Source organism: Grampus griseus (genome assembly GCF_964374135.1).
Source record: "Grampus griseus genome assembly, chromosome: 3".
In the NCBI taxonomy this organism is placed as follows: Eukaryota; Metazoa; Chordata; class Mammalia; order Artiodactyla; family Delphinidae; genus Grampus; species Grampus griseus.
In genome coordinates this window covers 60659748-60676927 of record NC_139019.1, presented here as the reverse complement: position 1 = coordinate 60676927, position 17180 = coordinate 60659748, and the positions used below count along the sequence as shown (strand labels likewise).

The window sequence follows — 17180 nt, the reverse complement described above, 5'->3', positions numbered from 1 at the left end:
TCAACCACTGCGCCACCAGGGAAGCCCTATTGCTTCTCTTTTATCTTCTGATCTAATTCATATTTGTTTTATTTCCTCGAAGTTATTACATATGTGACCCTTGTGAATACTTGTCTATAGAGACTGTATTTATGGACTCACTGAGCAGTTTCACATTATCTTTTGTACTTTGCATTTTTTTGTTCAAAGGCTTCACGGTTGGTAGTGGGTTTAGAAGAGTTTTAATAAAGGAACAGAGCTCTGAGGACACACTCACTTGGGATTTTAGGAGATCATTTCAAACATCTCAAGCATTTGAAAGAAATATTTTAAAGTAGTATGAACAAGGCTGTCTTTGGAGATGGGTTTTTCAGTATTTTAGGTATTTCTCACTTACTGAAATGCTAGTTTTTGAGCAGAAATATAACTTTAATCTTTGACCATTTTAATAAAATTATATCTGTTTTTTCATTTAGTAATTTTCAGGCTGGTAGCACCCACAGAGGGATCACTAGGATGGGATATTCTTCAAGTTAAGCGCCTCCTTGATCACCAGGATAATATTCTCTCACTGGTTAATGTCAATGGTAAGCTCATTGTGTACGTGTTGATATTATGTAAAAATTTTTTAACTTTTTAACCTGTTTTGAACTTTAGTCTTGTTTTGTTCTAGAATTCTGGAATTACCATGATGAAAATAATGCTATTAATTAGTAGGGATTGGCAGTCTTTTATTTTCTGAGGTTTAAACCAGTGGAATTCATCAAGTTTCATAGATTGTTAGGTCTTAGATTTAGGCACAAGGGGAAGAATAGAGTTGGGCAGAGAAAAGGGATGACAGAGGAGAGAGCATACTTACCTCAGGTGCTGCTTGGTAGCTGTGGGATGATTGTTGTAGGCTATCAGTACTAATGCTTGGTAGCATTTTGACTTTTTTGTGTGTGTGTGTGGTATGCGGGCCTCTCACTGCTGTGGCCTCTCCCATTGCGGAACACAGGCTCCGGACACACAGGCTCAGTGGCCATGGCTCACAGGCCCAGCCGCCCCACGGCATGTGGGATCTTCCCGGACTGGGGCATGAACCCGTGTCCCCTGCATCGGCAGGCGGACTCTCAACCACTGCGCCACTAGGGAAGCCCAACATTTTGACTTTTTTGGCAAATGGTCCTGGCTAGTTTCTCTTTGGAAGATCACACAGTACAAATTATATAGCACTCTACTTACAGTAGAATGAGCTGGATTCAAGCCAGTTGTAATTATGATTGAAGAGTCAGAGAATAACACCAAACTAAAGGTCTGCAGAAAATGGGTCATATCTGCCCTTCCTCATGGATGTGTGTGTTGGTTGTTTTTTTTTTTTTTTTTTTTTTACTTTTTGGCCGCATGGCACGTGGGATCTTAGTTCCCCGACCAGGGATTGAACGGCCCCCCCCTGCAGTGGAAGCACACAGTCCTAACCGCTGGACTGCCGGGGAAGTCCTGCCAGACTTTCTATTTGGCTTTATAATGATTTTAATGAGTTAGCTCCTGTGAGCCAAACCTGACATCAGATGACAGGATAGGATCACAAACCACAAATCCTGGGATTTAGCTACTTCACTTTCAAATAAAGTGACACCTTATATCATCAGAGCTTTCCTGGGTGATCTGTGTTCTGAGGTCAGATGGGAGGACTCCTGGGTGGCTTCAGTTTGATAGTCTGGAGGACACTATAAGAGGGTCCTGTAAGGATGCCATGAATATGATGTTGTAAGGGGACTGGACTGCACCCCCTGATCTGAGATCTGGGTTGGCTGTTTTTGAGCAATACTTTGTAGAAACATGAGGCAGAGGGAAAGGGGAACAGACAGCACTAAGTGTAGTCTCCGTTTGTATGCTGTTCAGTCACATTTTCAGATACATCAGTGAGAATGTCCCTTCCAGTTCCAAAATTTTCCTCTCCAATAGCCATTTGCTTGTTCAACCCAGCTGCAAGTCTTTCTGACGACTATATTATTAGAAATAATAATATTAGGAGCACCACTTTATTTTTCTCTGGGGGCTCCTTTTCTTCTAGCCATGATGGCAGCACAAAAGGCAGGTTCTTATTTGGAAGTCCCTCTGACACTGAGCCAGAGAAGCTCCAAGGCCCTAAAGCTGTTGAGAAAAGCACAGCAGTGTTTTGGCCATTACAGTGGTCATGCCTAGTTGTCCCATTTTAGAAGTGAAGCATTGGTACCAAGACCTGGCATGTTTCCTTAATGAAGGTGATGGGATGTTCCTGAGGTAGCCTTAACCTCATGGCACTTCTTTTGCTGTGTGATGTACAGAGAAGCTTATAACAGTTTAACCAAGAAAGCTTTCTTCAAGTATTTCTTTGCTAGCTTTTTAAGGGAAGGAAAATGGAAAGCTAAAGCAAAAAAAAAAATTGTTAATAAAAATTACAGAAAACCCCTAGTGCTTTTTAGTTTATAAATTCCGTGATTATAAAATTACACTACAGACTATAAGTAAGCCAAAAGCATATTTAAGAATCACATATGGACAAGTAGTCTGGTAAAATTTGAGAATGATATTGTGACAGTCTTACCTCGTATATAGACGCGTCTGCCATGCTGCAGGTTTTGGCAATCCTGAAATGATTATGTTGTACAAGTCCCAGTTCCACTTTCAGCCCTGCTTCTTTATCCCCACCAATTACCAATGAAAGATGTGGCCAGTTACTGGGTTTATAACTCACAGGAAAAGTGCATTTTCATTGAGGTGGCCCTAGGGCAACCTTAGAATGGTACAACAGAGAACTCCTACAAATGTGGATAATGAATACCAGGTTTGCCAGTGAGGTCTGAATGCCTGTGCAGAGATTTTCTAAGACAGACATACAAGATAACATTGCTTATCTCTTCTGGCAAAAGGCTCTGGGTGCTGCTTCTTTATTTTATTCCTTTTCTTGTTTTGTACTGACAGTATGGTATGGTAGTTACAAAGTATTAGTACTTCTGAGGGATGGGTAGACAGGTATCAGGTGAGATTTTCATACTAAGTGACTTTTGATAATTGCATAGGATGAAAATCCATCCCTATATATAAAACACATCGAGGTTGTTTGGTGTGAAACATTTTGAATGACTAGTTTGGGATAATTTACATAGCAAACTATACTGACTCGGGTCAGTGCCAGCATTTTATTTTTAGTGAAAAATTCTAACTGGGCTCAGGTACTTTGCTATTACAAAGATGAATTACAGACACTTGGAGGAGATCAGAGCAGGCAGCTGTGTGGTCTCAGTAGGTTAACTCTATTATAATGACGCATGCAGAATTGGAATCTAGAAGGATCTTCACTTGTTACCGTCTCTGGTTCTTTTGTAGTTTGAGTGAGATTGGAAAGAGGAGGGAAAGGGATGGAAAAGAAGGTCATGGAAAGATTACTACTGTCTTAACGTTCCCACTATTAGAACTAGGAGCCTGTTTCTCTCCACAGATGAGAAATGAACTTAATTCTTCACAGAGAGAATTCTATAGAGTCTGTTAATAAACTATATAGAAATTGGACTTGGAACCAAGACAAAATAATATTTACCTGTATGATTGCTGGTAATTCTTTATTTCTATGAGATTGTTCATCTAGTTATTAGAGATTTCTGTCCTGCTGGTTTATTTGATAAATGGGATAATTAAATCATAATTACTCATCCATGTATTCCTAAATTACAAGTAACTGGATGTTTTAATACCATTAATATGGAATAATACCAGGGGCTCAAAATAATACCAGGGACTCAAAGATAACATTTGATGTCTTTTTAAAATGGCTACACATTATTTAATTTGATTTTTACAATCATCTTCATTTAATGCCTGAGAAATCCAAGATAGAAAAAGATTAAATGACTTTCTGAAGACCAACCACATGGCTAGTAACAGGCAGAGCCAAAATTAAAACTAGAGTTTCTAGACTCACAGTGCATTGTTCTGTTCCTCCTAAATATAAAGGAATTAAAATAAATTGCATTTCTTTAAGATAGTTTTTAGTCTCAGCAGTTGTACATTTTCTATTAAATGTATAATTTGTCAACTGTCTTAGTTGGCCCACTAATTTCATTTTTATTAAAGGTTTTAAAAACTTGTTATTGTGCAAATAATACATATGAGGAAACAGAAACATAAAAACGTAAAAATGAAAATGAAAATCATCCTACCATACAGCATTAAGTACAGGTTCATATCCTTCTAAGTGTTTTTCTGGGTGTATATATGTATGTATATGTGTATACATATGGTGTGCTTTTTGTAACAGTATGTCATGAATATATTTCTGTATTAATATAACATACTTTTACAACTTAGTTTTCAATAACAGCATAACTATTTCATTTCGTGGATGTTATTTATTTATTCGATCCCCAGTTGGATGTTTTAGGATACCTTTAGATTTTTAATACTATGTGTAACAGCCTTGTCACATATGTCTTTTATGTACTTTCCTCAGGATAAATTCCTAGAAGTGGAATTGTTAGATCCGGGTTTACAACTTTTTAAGGTTTTGATGTATATTACCAAGGATTGCAAAGATTACACCAGTTTATACTAGGGCATGAATAGTACGTGAGTGTGCTGATTCCTTATGCTTTGCCGGCATCGGGTGCTTTCGTGTTTTATAATCTTTCCCGATTTGCAAGTCAGTAAATAGTATCTCATTGCTTTTAGATGTCTTTGATTATTAGGGAATTGAACGTCTTTTCACATGTTTACTGGCCATTTGTATTTCTTGTTTTGCCAGTTCAGGTCCTTTGCCCATTTTTCTGCTGGAGTGCTTATCTTGTTCTTAGTGATTTCTAAGAAGTGCTTATGTATCAAGTATAATCAACCTATTTCGACATCTAAATTGCAGACTTTTCCCAGAGTTTTGTCATTTAAATGTATGATTTGGGGGGACTTCCCTGGCGGTCCAGTGGTTAAGACTTCCCTTTCCAATGCAAGGGGTGTGGGTTTGATCCCTGGTCAGGGAGATTAAGATCCCACCCACATGCCTTGAGGCCAAAAAACCAAAACATAAAACAGAAGCAATTTTGTAACAAATTCAATAAAAACTTAAAAAATGGTCCACATCAAAAAAATCTTTAAAAAAAAAAGTATGATTTTGTGCTAAGCAGGTGTTTATTCATATCTCTTTCCCCAGCCTCCACTCTGTCTCCTTGAGAAGCCTTTTAGCACTCCATATTCATAAAACATTCACCTTTATTTTCCTCAGTTCTTTAAATACCTTTAATGTTTTAATCTGTTTGAAACTTATTTTGGTATATGTGAAATAACAGAAAATATATATATTGGTCGTTGCCCCCAGTTCCTGGCACAGAGTTCCTTAAAACTCTTGTAATTGCCCAAGAGATAAGAGCACAAGGAACATCTTTTGTTCTAATATTTGGTCTAATATTTCCTGACAGAGCTCCTTGGAATTTCCTGGGTGATAGGAGTGTCTTTTGTTCTAATGAGGCTACTCTTTCTTGATGGGCTCCTGGATGGGGGCTGGTCACCAGAAAGACCAAGCCATTATTAGAAGCTTAGAATTTTTGGCCACTGGCCACGCGCCCCCGCGGCAATTCTCCAGAGAGGGGAGAGGGGCTGGACGTGAAGTTAGTCATCGATCATGCCTATGTGATGAAGTTTCCATAAAAATCCCAACTGTACGGGGTTCAGAGAGCTTCTGAGTTGCCAAACACGTGGAGGTGCTGGGAGAGCAGCATGCTCAGAGAGGGCATGCGTGCTCTGCGATCCTTCCCACATACCTTGCCCTGTGCATCTCCTCCATCTGGATGTTCATCTGTATCCTTTATCATATCCTTGTATAATAAAGTAAGTAAACTTTTCCTGAGTTCTGTGAGCCATTCTAGCAAATTAACTGAACCTGATGAGGGGATGTGGGACTCTTCGATTTATAGCCAGTTGGTCAGAAACACAGGTAACAACCTGGATTTGCAGTTAGTATCTGAAGTGGGAGAAGTCTTGCAGGACTGAGTCCTTAACTTGGGGGATCTGACACTATCTCCAGGTAGACAGTGTCAAAGTTGAGTTGAATTGTAGGGACACTCAGCTGGTGTCGCAGAATTGCCTGGTGTGGGAAAACCCCACGCATCTGGTGTCAGGCATGTGGTGAGTGTGGGAGTAAAGGAGAAACAGAAGTGTAGCTTCTCTTCACTGTGTATGATCCAAGGTAAGGTTCTTTTGTTTTTATTCCCCAGATACTTAACCAACTAGTCCAGCATGAGGTATTTCTTTCTTCGCTGAATTGAAATGCAATCATTATCACATACTAAATTTCTAAGTAAGCTTGAGTCTATTTCTGATAATCTTCCTGTTTGGCTTGTCTAGTTACCTCACTGTTCTAAACATTGTGATTTTATAGAGCAATACTACTAGGCAGTTCATTCATTTTTATGTTTAGCTTAGGTATATGGTCAATAATGAGACATCTATGAACTCTGCCTAGATTTGAGTTTTGTAACTGGCTCCCATGTTGGAGAGCTCATCATCTGGGATATCCTGGACTGGACTGTGCAGGCCTGTGAACGCAACTTCTGGGACCCATCTCCACAGCTGGACACTCAGCAAGAAATAAAACTCTGTCAAAAGCCAAATGACGTTTCTATTCATCATTTCACATGGGATGAAGAGGTAAAAAAAAAACAAAATTGAGAAAAATATCTATAATCTTGTCTCTTTTAATAAACCATTTCTAATTTTAAAAATTTAATCTCATGATCCTATAGAAAGTTATCATTCCGTGTGTTCACGTTGTGCTCTAAAATGTTTTGATATTTTTCAAAGATTGCATCACTTGCTTTAAAAAAGAATTTTAATCTTAGCTCTTATCTTTGAGGCAAGGAAGTGATTAAATGGCCACAGATTTAAAAACCCTATTGAAATTTTGAGTTGGATTAAATATTCCCACAGGATTTGAGGATAATGCTTAAAATTGTTCTAAGAAACACTTTGAGAAAGAATCCTTTTGAAGATTCTGGTGCATTTCCTGGAGCAGTAAAGGAAATTAAAAATTTCAGGAATGCCTTTCTTTTAGTCTGCTGGCATCATGGGGCAAGATGATTGTGTGAGAATTATTGACTTCAATCCTTTAGGCCTTGGCAGTGATGCTCTTGAAGCACTTTACATCCTTTTTTGCAGTAGTAGATTAGTACCAATGGATTTCTGAATCTTGGCTCTGATCTGAACATCTCTTCTTTTAGCTTCAGGGGCTCAGAAAATATGTTTAAAATGGGGGTTCCTTTTCTAAATATAATCACAAGAAATGTTTGAGTTATAAACTTTGAGGAGAGGGGTTAGAGGAGGCTTTTACCTCACTTTATTTTGTGCCTTCCTGTACTGTTTAAATCTTCTAATTGTATGTGTTTTGTTATTTTTATTTAAAAATTCAGTAATAGTGTTCTGGATGGGGAGAGCATGGTCTGTTTTTTTGTTTTTGTTTTGGCTTTCTTTGCACCTCTCTTACCTTAAAAACAAAACAAAACTAAAACAGAGTAGGGTAAGAATAGGTTAAAGAACACTGTTATACCTAAAGATTAAGTTTCTTTATATCCCAATTTTATTTTTTTTAAAAAAAGTAAATATGATAGAAGACAGTAGTCTCAGAAAAGATGGAAACTATCTCTAAGAGTTGTAGCCCTAAAAATTTTATATGTATATATATTTTTATCTTTCTTTTTTAAAAAATTATTTATTTAGTTTTGGCTGTTTTGGGTCTTCTTGTTGCGTGCAGGCTTTTCTCTAGTTGCGGCGACCAGGGGCTACTCTTCAGTTGTGGTGTGCGGGCTTCTCATCGCGGTGGCTTCTCTTGTTGCCGAGCACGGGCTCCAGGCGTGCGGGCTCAGTTGCTGTGGCTCAGCCTGCTCCGGAGTGCAGGCTCAGCAGTTGTGGCGCACGGGCTTAGTTGCTCCGCGGCATGTGGGATCTTCCCTGACCAGGGATCGAACCTGTGTCCCCTGTATTGGCAGGCAGATTCTTAACCACTGTGCCACCAGGGAAGTCCATATATATATATATATATATATATTTTTTTTTTTTTTTTTGCGGTACGCGGGCCTCTCACTGCTGTGGCCTCTCCCGTCGCGGAGCACAGGCTCCGGACGCGCAGGCTCAGCGGCCATGGCTCACGGGCCCAGCCGCTCCGCAGCACGTGGGATCTTCCCGGACCGGGGCACGAACCCGTGTTCCCCGCATCGGCAGGCAGACTCCCAACCACTGCGACACCAGGGAAGCCCCATATATATTTTTAATTTGATACCTTTTTCTCACTTTTGTAAAAGTGTTTAAAGTTTTGCATTTTGTACTCTTTAATCTTAAAATTTTCGATTGGTGTTATTAACTGCTATAAATGCTTAATAAAGCATTAATAAAGCACTCACTTTTCCCTAATTTTCTTTGTTTTATCGGAGTTTTTTTCTTTCCGCAGGCAGGCCATTCATTGTTGATGACAAGTGGTTGATAGAGTGATTCTGTTGAGTAAAGGCTGCCCCAAAGCTTATTAATTCTCTAGTTGTGTTGATAATTTTCTTTGTGACTTTGGATAAATCATTTAAACTCTGCACAGATTTCCTGGTCCATATAACTAGTTTCTGAGGTTTCTCTGCATTGAATGTCACCCAGGACACTAGATTTTAGCAAGTTGGCTAGCTGTTCTCATTAATGCTCATGGCACTGGTCTTCAGCTTGCATTGCTACATGCAGAATACCAATCCTGAGGGTCAAGGGGATCATTCCAGATTTAAACTCTGGTAAGCCTTGGGGGGCATGTTTTGGTCGAGATGCTGTAGGTCTGAGTTGGCGTTGTAGCCTTTGAGGCTGCATGAGAAGTATTCTTTGGTGAGAACAGGTAGGCAAAAAAAAAAAGGAGTTTTGAAAGGTCTTTCTACTGGCATACCAACTGAGTAAGAATGAATGATTCTAAGACAAGAGCTACCAGAAGTCTAGTGACTTGCAAAATAATTTTGGAAGCTAGGTGGTATGGTATGAGGCAAGAGTAAGGGACTGGAGTAACATGACCTGGATTCTAATATCAAACTCTCACGTCTTAATTTTTGTGTGATATTAATCTTTTTTTATTTTGACTTATTATTCTGGAAAATAGCTTTTCCTGCATTAATGAGATGTTGTGAGGTTGAAGTAAGGTAAGTATTGGTGAAAGTACTTTCAAAAGATTAAAGCTGCTTTAGTAAAAAGGTGTTTCTAATACTACATTTGGAAAAATGTTTTTGTGAAGCCACTGTATATATGCCACTATAGCATATGCTTTTTTGTATCCTTTATAGGTCTTGTGATGCTTAAGATGTGGAGTGCAAGTAATTTTGCTCACATTTTTCAGGCAAAAGAAGCTAAGTAGTTTTCCCAAGGATATAGTATTATGTGGATGAAAACCTAGGTTGTACCTCAGCAGCTCCACCTCCACTGCAGGCCAGTCTGTCAGCCACAGCTCCTTTCTCTGTCACATTTCAACGAGGAAGAAAGCGATGCTGTGGGGTATAATATACAACGCTTTCTCTGTATTAGCAGTTGTGTCCTTCCACCTTCTAAATGCTGAGCTTTCCTTTGTGCTTTGATATTTTTGGATTTCAGAGGGCAGTACAATAATTTGGGCTGAAGGCTAGGAATAGGGAAGGTAACAATGGCTTTCTGATCTCACACCAGGCCTGGAAATCTATTACACCGGGTAGTGGTAAGTACTAGTTTTATGCCCATTACTGAACTTCCCCCCCTCTCCCCCCGCCAGAATGTATTTGTTGCAGTTGGAAGGGGTTTATACGTCTATAACCTTCAAATGAAGCGTGTGATTGCCTGCCAGAAAACTGCACATGACTCCAATGTCCTGCACGTTGCCAAACTTCCAAACAGGTACAAGTTTCCGTCAGTTCTGTAACAGGTGAAAGAAATGCATGGTTCCCAGGGCCACCAGTGTAATTTTTCAAGGGGCAAAGTCACCTGGCTCCGTGGCTTGACCTGTTATGTTCTTTTGGAAATGGAGAATACCCCATGGCTATCTTAACAGAAGAGTTGGTGGCATTATATTATGAAATTTACAAGAAGCAAGGTTCAAATGAATTACATTGAATTTCATTATAAGAAGAGATAATTTAAAATTCGGTATTTATTTTAAAAGATAAAAGACTTTTGGGCACTGACTGTGTACTAATTTTTCTTTTTATATTTTCCACAAACCCACCTTTTTGGTGGTGGTGTTTGATTACGGCTTCAATTAAATGGTAGTCTCCTGTTGGCTAAGGCTGCCAACTGAGGGCTTTCCCCTCAGGGTAGATTTGGCTGTTGAGTTTCTAGGGATGAATTATATGAAGGAAATAGAATTATTTTCTATGCAGGATACTTTTAGAGTGAGAGGCGCCCTGAGAAGAGATACCGTGAGAGGAAGGAATGAGACTTCTCAGGATATTGTGAAACTGTAATTCGTAACCTGTTTCCTGAATGCATTTTTAAAAATGGAAATGATACATATTTATAACATTTGAACCAATGTAACAGTATAATGTGTGCCTTTCTTGAGGAGTGCTTTTACTTTGCATTGTAAAGCCATATTGATAAATTGTGATTTTTATTGGCTCCTGCCAAGAGCTGAATAAAAGCAGTTGCGGGCTCCACTGATTTCTTTCACTGCAAATTTAGCATAGGCCTTCCATGGTGCTCTTTTTATCACTGATTTTCTCTTCTGACAGGCAGTTAATCTCATGCTCAGAAGATGGAAGTGTACGCATTTGGGAGTTACGAGAAAAACAGCAGCTTGCAGCTGAACCTGTACCAACAGGTGAGTATCTTTTCTCAAAAAGGTAGTCTTGCTTTTTTTTTTTTTCTCATATGCAAGACAGAAGAAAGGCAGTGGTATGTAACCACAAAATAATATACAGTGTGCTCCAAATAAGCATCAGATGTTTACATGAAGCATTTGGTAATTGGGATCTAGGATTCACATTTAAATATTGCTTTACTGTAGAACTACCTGTTTATTTCAGTTCAAGTCAACTAGGATTTTTTTGTTTTGAGGGGAAACTATTATTCCTGGTAATCTGACTGACTAAATGGCCTAATGAACTATTTACTCATTTATATTGTCTGTAATTATGTCTGGTATACAGACAGAATTTGTATCATCAGGTGTCAAAGTTCTTTCAGCCTTAAAGCATTATCATTAACATAGAACTCAATTTATTTATAAACATTTTTGTATTTATATCATCTCATGAACTCTTTGATTTTCAGGTGTTTGATTTGAAAAACAAAATCCCTGTTAGTTAGCAGCCTTTGCATAAGAAATCAGATGCTGGTACCCCTGGAATTTCTTCTGGTTATTTGAAGTCATAGGGCATTGCTCTGGGACATCCCTATGTTGCTTTTTGCCTACCCTTTATTGATAAATCTGAGTTGTGACCTCCCCCACCCCCGCCCCACCTCATTGCCATTCAGGCCTTTCATTTCTCTCCTGTTTGATTCCCATTGCCTTTTCCTCACGTTAACACACCTTCACCAGTGCGTGAGTAGGGACAATAAAAAGAGATGAGCAACAAACCTGGGTAGCTAAGAGGAAACAAAGTAACATATTTAAAAAACCCTAGTATAGTACCTGGTACCATCTGCTCACTAAGCCCTTGACTAAAATAAGTGGGGAACACTTTTTGCATTTAAGTTTTATTTTTCTGATCTTAGATTATTATTATAAGAAAAGAGCACAGTAATTTCGAAAATGACTGAAATGGCTGTGTTTTTCTAGGTTTTTTTAACATGTGGGGATTTGGAAGAGTAAATAAACAAGCCAGCCACCCTGTTAAAAAACAACAAGAAAATGCCACTTCATGTTCACTAGAGCTTATTGGCGATTTAATTGGACACTCATCATCTGTGGAGGTATTATTTTTAATAGGCATATAAATCTCACTGCTCTTCTTTCATTTGGTCTCATAAAGACCTAAACTTTCTCTTATCTGTAGGTTTTTGTGGAATCTAAACATGGAATGGGATAGGTTATATAGTATGTGCCATTAGGATCTCTCTTTACAGAGAAATGATTTGAAGAAGGGATGTCTTGCTTCTAAAAAATCGCTTAATTACTATTACTTATGAGATGTAGATAGCTGACAATAAGGATGGTGTGAATAATGTTGAATATGTAACAGTAGTTAAATAGAGGGTACATGGAGGGTTGTGTTTATGTATGTAGAGGTAAAGCCTTATAGAATCTAATTCCAGGGAAGTTTATCAAATTCATGAACAGTACTGTTTTTACCTCCCTTTGGAGGATAATAATTTGTTAGCGTTAGTAAAACCCAGTGTCTTGACTGTCATTGTGCATATATGAAAATAATAGTTGAGAATTATAGGATGCATAAAGTTCTAACTTGTTATAAATATATTCAAATACTTTAATATTTACTATAGGCATTATTGCCTGTAATGAAGAAGGAATAAGACCAGTCGAGGTAAAGAAATGATTGGAACTGGTAACAGTATAAGCAGAGCCCTAAGTCCCCCTCCCTTCCCCCCTCCCTTCCCCCCTCCCTCCCTCCCTCCCTCCCTCCCTCTGTGCTGGTCTTAGTTGCGGCATGCGGGATCTTTGTTGTGGCATACGGGCTCCTAGTTGCAGTATGCGGGATCTAGTTCCCGCGTGCTGCAGGCCCCCTGCACTGGGAGCATGGAGTCCTAACCACTCAATCACCAGGGAAGCCCCATGAGTTTCTTAAATTGTTCTTCCCTGTTTCATAGCCAGGGAGGAACAAATTGTTTTTCATTTGAAAGTGCATTTATACTTAGAAGCAACAGCACAACACTTGTTATTAGCATTTCCTGTATTTCAGGCACTACACTAGACATTGGCGTTTACAAAGAGATATAATATAAAAATATTATGGTCCTGGATATGAGCTGAACCTTGATGCTTAGGTAGGATTAAGATAGTCTTACGACCATAAGCTCCCTGATTTTGGGTACTTACATCTTACTCATTTTTGCCTTCCTCTGCCAGGTAGCCCAGTTGTTTTCATTTTGTTTTTTAACTTTGGGAGTTGTGCAGATGGAATGTGGTAGACAGGAGGGCAAAGATAGAATCTACTTGGTGGCAAGGAGCAGGTTGGCTAGGCTGGAGGACTGTGTTCCGATGAATGGACACAGTAGGAGATAAAGCTGGGAAAGTAGTTTGGGGTCAGATTACTGAATGTAAGGCTAAGGAGTTTGGACTTTTTAAAAAAATTCATACATACATACACAAAAAGTTTATGTATTTATTTTGGCTGTGTTGGGTCTTTGCACACGGGCTTTCTCTAGTTGCGGCGAGCAGGGGCTACTCTTCGATGCGGTGCGTTGCGGTGGCTTCTCGTTGTGGAGCACAGGCTCTAGGCGTGTGGGCTTCAGTAGTTGTGGTGCACAGGCTTAGTTGCTCTACGGCATGTGGTATCTTCTCGGACCAGGGCTCGAGCCTGTGTCCCCTGCATTGGCAGATGGATTCTTAACCACTGCACCACCAGGGAAGTCCCTGGACTTTATGTTTTAAATAGTAGGAACCTATTAAAGGTTTTTAAATGGTGTGGCACATTTGTCATTGTATGGAAGTGTTCAATTCTTAGAAATTTTCCTGAGTGGAAGTGTTGACATTTAATTACTTTTAAAAAAAATCTTGGCTCTTTCTTGAATTTTCTCATTCCTTTTTTCTTTTGATCCTTACTCTCTAAGCCTAGTCCTATCTACCTGTATTTATTGAATTCTAACTTTTCCATCTCCTGAGGAGTTTTGCTCTGCTAGGTCTCCACCCCTCACTCCTACATCATCAGCTGAGCCCTTCTCCTGCTATCTTCAGAAATGTATGAGTTATGTCTTAGAAAACTTGCATCCTATTTCTCTCCTATATTTCACTCTTTCCCTCAAAGAGCTCATCCTTTTCATTTATTTCCTCTCTACTCCATAGGATGCATGCTGCCTTCTCATCAACATTCCATTTTCCTATTCTTACCTTCCAGCCTGTTCCTTCACTGGGCATGACCTTCCTTTTATTTGGAGAGTTTTATGTTTTTGAAGCTTTTTCTGACAACTTCATTCATTATTGATCTATGCCTCCTTTTTCTGCATTTCTGTGGCAAATCATAGCCTGAACTATGCTATTTAGTACCTGATTACATCATCTTTAATTGGTACCCTTATTGTTTCAACTATGATTTGGTTTTCACAACTGAATTAGAACCTTTTTAAGGGTAGGGACTATAAGCATATAGATGACACTCAGTAAATGCTTAAGGATTGATTATGTCTCTTTTTATAGAGAGCTAAAGCCATTGTTTCTCTTGGAGAATTTGGAATTCAGACATTTTATTGGTGGCCATTTTTGCATAAATAAGAAGGCCAGTAAAAATGATTAAGTAAAGCAGGTTTGTTGGGACTTCTGACAAAAATCTTAAAACCAATACTTGAGGAATTAGATAATGGTAAAATTTAGACGATACTTTGGGACTTCATGTACTTTACAAAAATAGCTGTTATTTATAGTTCTGTAGTTGAGTAGTATTTACTAGTCTAGCATTTGTATATTTGTATGTGATTATCACTCACACTTAAAAATAACATTTCTCATGAAAGATACGGAGTTTTATGGTCAGATCCAAAGAAGTCTCCAAGGTACACATTTTAACAAGCACCTGTCTTAATCTAGTTAGTATTAGCCTCTTCTCCTTGAAGTTCCTATAATCAGTAATTAAAATTTTTTTTTACAGACGTTTCTGTACTTTGAAGATCATGGACTAGTGACATGTTCTGCTGATCATCTCATTATTTTGTGGAAAAATGGAGAACGAGAATCTGGATTGCGCAGCTTAAAGTTATTTCAAAAATTAGAGGAGAATGGTGACTTATATCTTGCTGTCTAGTTTAAGGAATTTGAACACCTGTGCATGAACCTTGAACAGCAAATATAGGGGTAATACTCTGAAAACCATTACCATATTAATCACTTAAATTTTGTAATTTTTTTTTCTTGTTACTCCATAAAATTCCAATTGTTTGAATTCTTTTTTCTGGGGCTGCAAACCAGCAACAAGTTGCTTCTCAGGTATTATTAGTACTTTCACCAAAGAATATAGCACAAGTTTTTCATTTGACTTTTCACATAACAGTTACCTGAAACCATTGAAGGAATGGGTCTAATTTCAGCAGTGAATTTTCAGAAAGTGAAGTTTTCAGAGTTCATCACATATACCTGTTGAAGCAGAATTAAATTATACCACAGTGTCCTCACAGAGCTAAATTTTTTATGCTTTGAAAAAACTCTACACCAGAAATTATATGAGTTTATGTTTAATGAGGAGAAGAGTACTTGGAACCTCTCACTCTCTCTAATGTAACTATATTGCCTCTAATTAAATTTTTATTCATCAAAAGGGATTAGATTTTTAAAATATTACATGTAATTTCTTTCATTTAGCCTTTTTGGATTTTGAAATACCTGACTTTGTTCTCCAAAGTTGTTAGTATTTTAACTATACCTGTCATTCTTCTAAAGATTTATTCAAGGAACCTACTTTTATGGAAATAAATATACATGATCATTATAGACGATATTTTGGGAGAAAAATGAAAAATCCGGTGAAGAGTAAATAGGTAGGATGTAGCATATCTTGAACTTAAATCTTGAGATAGCCAGAAAACTGATGCCTCCCTGTAGGAAATGAAGATTCCATAATAATTGTACTTTGTGCTGCTATTGAAGTGGTGAGTGCTGTGTTTTAAGCTTCTTAATTTGAACCTAGACCCTGGGAGGAGGTAGAAATAGAAATAACAGTATTTTTTTATTCTTTGGTTTTCTTTAGAGCCTGTTTGATTAAGAATTCTTGTGATAAATTTAAATATATCCTTTCTCCTACAAATCCCCCTGGTCTTTAGTAACTCTCAGTATTCTAAATATGAAGCAAACCTGAATCTCTCACTGTTTTAACTACAGCTTTTTTTTTTGGTGCCAACTAATTTGTTTAAATCCTTTTTTTTTTTAAATTCTAGCTACTAAAATCCCTATAAACACAAATCAGGAGGAATCTTATTACAGTGTATTTTTTCCCCCTAGCCTGAGCAGCTATTGACTAGATTCTTGGTAATAGACCAGCAGCGGCCCCTCATATATGCCAGAGATGAGAGCTAGATCAGTAAAGTTACAGTGTTTTCAAAGTGCCTGATTCATCTTACCATTGGCTCAAATATGAAATGCTTGAGACAGGCATCACTTACGAGTTTCTTGCAGACCACTGAGATTTAATCATCTTCATCACCCCATCAGCCTTAGAGCACTCTTTCTCCCTTTTGGTACTAAAGAATAAAAATTAAAAAGTGTTCCATACATTAAAAAATGGGTGGGTTTAATTGTGGAGTTAATCTTAAACTGCTGATGAAAGAATCGTATTGAAGTAAACACCAGGTGGCTGATGTGTCAGAGGACTCATCCTTCTCAAAGAACACTTTCTGGATTTATTTTTTCATCACACACACCCTAATGGAATCTTTGTAAATTGTTGTCACTAGTGTCACTAGTTTTACCTTTGACAGTTGTTGTTTCCTCAACTACCTACAAAGTCTGGAAGAGCTATGGTCATCTATGCCAGACCAGTGCCATAATGTTTGTTATAAATAAGGAAGCTGAAGCCCAGTCAGGTAAGGCCTTCCAGTTAGTTAGCTCAATTCTCATTAGCATCAGTAAACGAATTTAAAAACAGAAATTGAACATGACTGGAATGAGAGAGAAGGGTTGTATGATTACCCCTTGAGCAAAACCAGATAATGTTCATAGTCATTGTTTCTGTTTTAATTCACAATGAAAATACCTTTATGGAGAAATATAATAAAATTTATGTAACCACCATTACATAATAGAAGAATGTGAATAGAAAAATTAGCACTGCCTCTTAGCCGACAGATTGTTGTTATCGTGGCATACGTATCTGAGCAGTCATACTGAGGCACTGCTAATCTTTTATCCTGAAATTGGAACGTGGGTAGGATTCCTAAACCAGGCAGACATGCATTTTGGGCTGAGTGCATCAGATTATTGATCAGAGTCATTGTTAGGCTTTTAATTTTCTTCCATAGATGGACTTTCTCTTATTACCAGCTAGCTTTTTCTTTGGAGATTCTACTATTAGGTCATGAGTTTTAAAGTTTTCTTGAATTGTATAAGATAGTCA

General features: G+C 38.1%; 1 protein-coding gene across 2 annotated transcripts in view; it reads left to right on the top strand.

Moving 5' to 3' along the window:
* The window catches only part of WDR41 (WD repeat domain 41), a 44770-nt gene extending 29637 nt beyond the window's left edge, over positions 1–15133 (top strand). Inside the window, exons 8-13 of one of the 2 annotated variants that reach the window (XM_082651437.1) lie at positions 456–566; positions 6449–6633; positions 9740–9861; positions 10695–10783; positions 11744–11877; positions 14727–15133. In XM_082651437.1, coding sequence (XP_082507563.1) covers positions 456–566; positions 6449–6633; positions 9740–9861; positions 10695–10783; positions 11744–11877; positions 14727–14879 — 794 coding nt within the window. In that variant the 3' untranslated portion in view covers positions 14880–15133. The remainder of the gene's footprint in view (positions 1–455; positions 567–6448; positions 6634–9739; positions 9862–10694; positions 10784–11743; positions 11878–14726) is intronic. The other variant, XM_082651438.1, reaches the window with a different exon arrangement.
* The last annotated feature ends 2047 nt before the right edge of the window (positions 15134–17180 follow it).